General features: G+C 41.4%; 1 protein-coding gene across 1 annotated transcript; it reads left to right on the top strand.

Moving 5' to 3' along the window:
• Positions 1–528: 528 nt before the first annotated feature.
• mycla (MYCL proto-oncogene, bHLH transcription factor a) lies at positions 529–4,495 on the top strand. Its single transcript, XM_067385388.1, has 3 exons — positions 529–807; positions 1,459–2,045; positions 3,433–4,495. Exons 2-3 carry the CDS (start codon positions 1,481–1,483, stop codon positions 3,990–3,992), a joined length of 1,125 nt encoding a protein of 374 aa, XP_067241489.1. The 5' UTR covers positions 529–807; positions 1,459–1,480; the 3' UTR covers positions 3,993–4,495.
• The last annotated feature ends 641 nt before the right edge of the window (positions 4,496–5,136 follow it).

Here is a 5,136-nt window from a genome sequence, read left to right as displayed (position 1 = left end):
CTTGGTTTTGTAGCCTATTTTGCCCCAAGACAACAAGAATCAGTGACACCTCAATTCTGTTAATGAAAAAAAGATACATAGTTTTTTGCTTTCAAATTACTGTTCTTAGTAGTAGTTTTTCCGGTCTGAAACGGAAAAAAAACACTGATGATGTTAAATACATTTATAATCTTATTAAAGCACACTACAAATATTAATTTTAAAAAATCTGTTGCATTTTATCAACAGATGCTTTAACAAAACAGAAACGCCAGTGTTTGCATCTTGGCTTTCAGACGCGACATATTGATTAGCGCGTCATGCATCAGAAGACAATTAAAAGGACGCATCAGCTCAATCATGATTAGATCGGAGTAGTGACGTCGACGCTTCTATTTTTATTCAAATAGGCTACTTATTTTAGTGCTGCGAATTGCCCTCACATTCACAATAAGCGCGGTTCACACGCTCTCCCCGCCCCGCGACATCGGTGGGTGGGTCCAGGCTGCGCTCTCGCACACAAAGACGCAGATCTGGCGCGAAAGCACTTTTACCGGCAGTGGGCTGGGGGAGGGTGCGGCTGCACTGCACCACGCGGATCGATCGTTGCTGCCGTTGTAACAGGACACCCGCTTTATTTCTGCAAGGAAAAAAAAACTTTTCTCGTTGTTCAGGTTAAACGGTCGTAAAACAAAGGCGTTTGGTGTTGCGCGCGCTATTGTTTAGTGAGCGCGTGTGTACCGGAGTTCTACCGGACGCTGCGCTTCTTTGTTCTGTTCTGTGCGTCCCATAGACTCTCCCTGGACTTTGCAGGTCTGCGACCCCATGGTAAGTGCATTTTATATCAGAATTGTGTAATTTGTTTTAACAGTACATTTTGTTCGTCTCGTGGTTAACTTTTGTGTTAACCCGTGAGCCGTTGAACATTTCCTGGATCCTTTAATCGGAACGGGTGCTCCCTTTACCCCTTGTTAGTGGGTCTAATCTTTATAGAAGTAATGTAGAACCACGTTTACACCGCAACTGATTGTTTCTATGTGACTTCAATCAGTGGTATTATCCTGCTAGTGTTATTAAACTACTTTGATATTTTGCTTTGGTTGTTTTGTGGCTGCACGAGCGCTCAGTATACGAACCCCTGCGGTTATACATGTGCTACAGAAATCAAATGTTTAGCATTTATAGTTGGTGCATCTAATCGATGCAATTGTTAGAGCGTGCATTTATTAAATAAACGCGTTTACATTATATAGCAATGCATTTAGTGATAATGTGTTTGCATGCAAATATTGTGCTTTTTTTATTTTTTAAAAGCATTACAAACTTGCATTAAAGTAGCCTCATTATGTGAGTTTAAGCAATGTAATTGAGTAAGAGCATGCAATTAGTGAGAGCGTTTTGCTTGTAATGTGCATTGCGTCGCAATTGAACTCCACGTGGGCAGTCATCATTTGACCTAATGACCCGTTGTGTTCACAGATAATATAGAAGTTCTGCAGCAATGCCTGGGGTCAATACTCACACACTGTACGGCTGGGACATGGAGCACTACTTTTATGATGAGATGGACACGGGGGAGGACTTCTTTAAGTCTACAGCACCAAGTGAGGACATATGGAAGAAATTCGAGCTGCTTCCCACCCCGCCCATGTCACCCTCAAGGACGCTAGATGGGGAATGGTTACTGCCGCTACCGGGGGACCGGCTCGGGTGGTTGCCGCCGAAGGTATTAACATGTGATGAGGAGTACGAGGGGCTGCACAAGTTCGACCCTCTGGACATTTTTGGTAATTTGGGCTCTATCGTTATCAAAGACTGCATGTGGAGTGGGTTTTCCACGAGTCACCGGCTGGAAAAAGTGGCTCATAATGAGCGAGCACCGGTGACGGCTCAGATTCAGACCTCGACTGCACAGAAAGCTGCTCGTGCTGCATCGGGCACGCCCGTGACTGGGACCCAGGTGGCACAGTGCGTTAACCCCGCCGCAGTCCTGGAACTCCCTGTCCCGCATAACAAGAAAGTGGCTGCGGGCTCCTCTGGTTCTGAGTGTCGCTCGGATTCATCCGGTAAGATGTTGCATGTGATTACTTCACATGTGATTACTGGCATGAGCTGATATGTACTTCAGAATAATGCTGAGCCAATGAGGTGATGCATCTGCTGTTACTGTGCTATAAAGATGGATGTTATCCAAGTCATTTGTAATAACTTGCAATTCAGACCAGATTTGGCAGTTAATTAGTTTAATTCTTCCCCTCCCAAGAAAATTGTTCCAAAAGAAACCAAGGCATCAAGCTTTGCCTGTGACCAAGCCACTTACCAACTAAAAGCCGTGACTAAAAAATGTTTCTGTGAGAGGAAATACTTAGTTTTTTTTTTAAAGCCAATTGTCACTGCAGTCAAGTCATGCAATGTCTTGTGTTAATATACTGTTATATCATTTTATTATTTTAAATCAGTAATTTTGTGAGATTTTCTATTTAGCTTTTTTTCCAATTTTAGTACTTCAGCTACAACTTATTTTTAGTTAATTGCCAATTTAGTTGATCTTTTTCAATTATCAAACCATTTGTTAAAGGAACACTCCAGTTTTTTTGAAAATAGGCTAATTTTCCAACTCCCCTAGAGTTAAATGGTTGAGTTTTACTGTTTTCGAATCCATTCAGACAATCTCTGGGTCTGGCGGTACCACTTTTAGCATAGCTTAGCATGGTTCATTGAATCTGATTGGACCGTTAGCATCGTGCTCAAAAAGGACCAGTGTTTCAATATTTTTCCTATTTAAAACTTGACTCTTCTGTAGTTACATCGTGTACTAAGATCGACGGAAAATGAAAAGTTGTGATTTTCTAGGCAGATATGGCTAGGAACTATACTCTTATTCTGGCGTAATAATCAAGGAACTTTGCTGCCGTTCCATGAGTGCAGCAGGCGCAATGATATTACGCACCGCCTATTTTCAAAAAAAGTGGGGTGTTCCTTTAACCAATAGTTTAGGTTGGCAGTAATGGCACTACCCAATAATCAGAATCTGTTTTGGGTATTTTCCTTCATAACAAGGTGGCTTAAACAATCTTTGTAGTTTTGTTTTTAAACTCCCTTTTGCCAATAAAATGGCTATAGAAGCTGGTATGGTATTAAAAACCAACTGACACGCGTGGCTGTAGAGTTGAAATGCAACTTTCTTGTCAAGAACTGTGAAATATTCAACAGATTGAGTTTTATGAGTGAGTTGAAGTGTGTAAACAGCCATCACACATTGATTAGCTTAACTGTTATGCAGTGGATGCATTAATTGAATTGTATGATTCCTTTCATTTTACCTTCCGAATATCAAGTCTGACAACAGACCAGTTTTTTTTTTTTTATTAAAATGTTTTGCTGGAACAGATGTCTCATTTTGATTTGAAATGCCAAGTGCTTAAGCTAAACGTGCCGAATGTTTTGTCTCAGATGACGATGAGGAGGATGATGTGATTGACGTGGTGACTGTGGACAACCGACCGAAGCGTGGTCGTCCTCCAAGCCGCCGAACGCCGGTAACTATTACAGTGAGTGCCGATCCATTTGGACCATGTCCCAAGCACTTCCACGTGTCTCTACATCGGCAGCAGCACAATTACGCTGCTCCCTCCCCTGACACGGATCCTGAGGATGACTTGGATGAGATCGAGCCTGTGAGCAAACGGCCACGTCTGGAGCCTTCGTCCTCTCCCTCATCTCCGCTTTCTTCACCTGCCACATCGGACTCTGAGGACTTCAGCGAGCAACGTCGTAACTTCCTCGAGCGAAAGAGGAGAGATGACCTTCGCTCAAGGTTCCAGGCGCTCCGGGAGGAGATTCCAGGTCTATCCGGATCCTCAAAAACCTCGAAGGTGGCAATTCTGACCCAGGCGACGGACTACTTGCTGAAGCTGCATGCGTGCCAACGACGTCAAGCTCAGGAGAAGAGAAAACTGAAAGCCAAACAACAACAGCTTCTCCGCAGGATCAGTGTTTTACAGAACTCCTGAAGAAAAAAAAAAATACTGCTTTAATACTGCACAATATTTCCAAAGCTCATTATGGACATGGGAACTCATTGTTTGTCAATCACTGAAATGACACTTAAAACACTGCAGGGAGATCTTTAAAATTGCATTGAATTCTGCCCTTCTTGAAGGAATCTGTACATATGTGACTTTAGTTGAGACATGGAGAACTTTGTGTGAGGAGACAATGACAGAAATGTGCACATGCAATGCCTTTATAAACCTCAGCAGATGGCGATGAAGAGGAAGCTGATTAATTTACCTCCATGGCTAGAAGGGTGGGTGGTGTTTGTATGCATGTGGGGGGTGTGTAGGATATTGTGTGTGGGGAGCATGGTGTTTGAACGTGTAGAAAATATGAAATGTCTTGTTCATAACTTGATCTGTACAAAACTTGTTGTAAATACTGTATTCAGAGGGTGTTGTCCTTCTGTATCTACTCATCAACTGCACAGAGATTCTATTTTGTTAAAGAATAAAGCATCTAAAATGACAAGTGGTTTTTCCTGTTAAATGCACACTATTATAATAAAGTGCACTGTTGTGTACACTCCAGTCATCTTGTAGGAATAAACCTAGAGTAATGCAGTTTAAACTAAATTGTAAAATTCTTGATTCCCCATTGGCAGGTGTGGTAAAAAATGATTTTGCATCCTGGCCAGTATAAGAGGTTTGTCTTGCGTTTTGCTTTTTCTGAATCTTAAGAGACAGCAAATTAAGGCCGCATCCACACAAAGCTTTCCCTATCCATTTTTTTTTTTTTTTTTTAACCCCCCCCCCCCCCCCCCTTGTTCAACCATAAACATGGCGTCATCTCAAGAAAAACACATGAAACCAGATCAAAATGATGTAATATACAGGTGCTGGTCATATAATTAGAATATTGTGAAAAAGTTTTTATTTTTTATTGTAAATTCTTTTTAAAAATGAAACTTTCATATATTCTAGATTCCCTACATGTAAAGTAAAACATTTCTAAAGTACAGCTCATGAAAGCCCAAAATCCAGTATCTCAAAATATTAGAATATTTCCTAAGATCAGTCAAAAAATGGATCAAGTTCTTTAAAGTATGTTCATTTGTGCACTCAATACTTGGTCGGCAGCACATTACAACAAATGACTTGC

This window comes from Chanodichthys erythropterus, chromosome 5, assembly GCF_024489055.1.
Source record: "Chanodichthys erythropterus isolate Z2021 chromosome 5, ASM2448905v1, whole genome shotgun sequence".
In the NCBI taxonomy this organism is placed as follows: domain Eukaryota; kingdom Metazoa; phylum Chordata; class Actinopteri; order Cypriniformes; family Xenocyprididae; genus Chanodichthys; species Chanodichthys erythropterus.
Note: the sequence above shows the minus strand (reverse complement) of the source record. Positions and strands in the feature narration are given on the sequence as shown.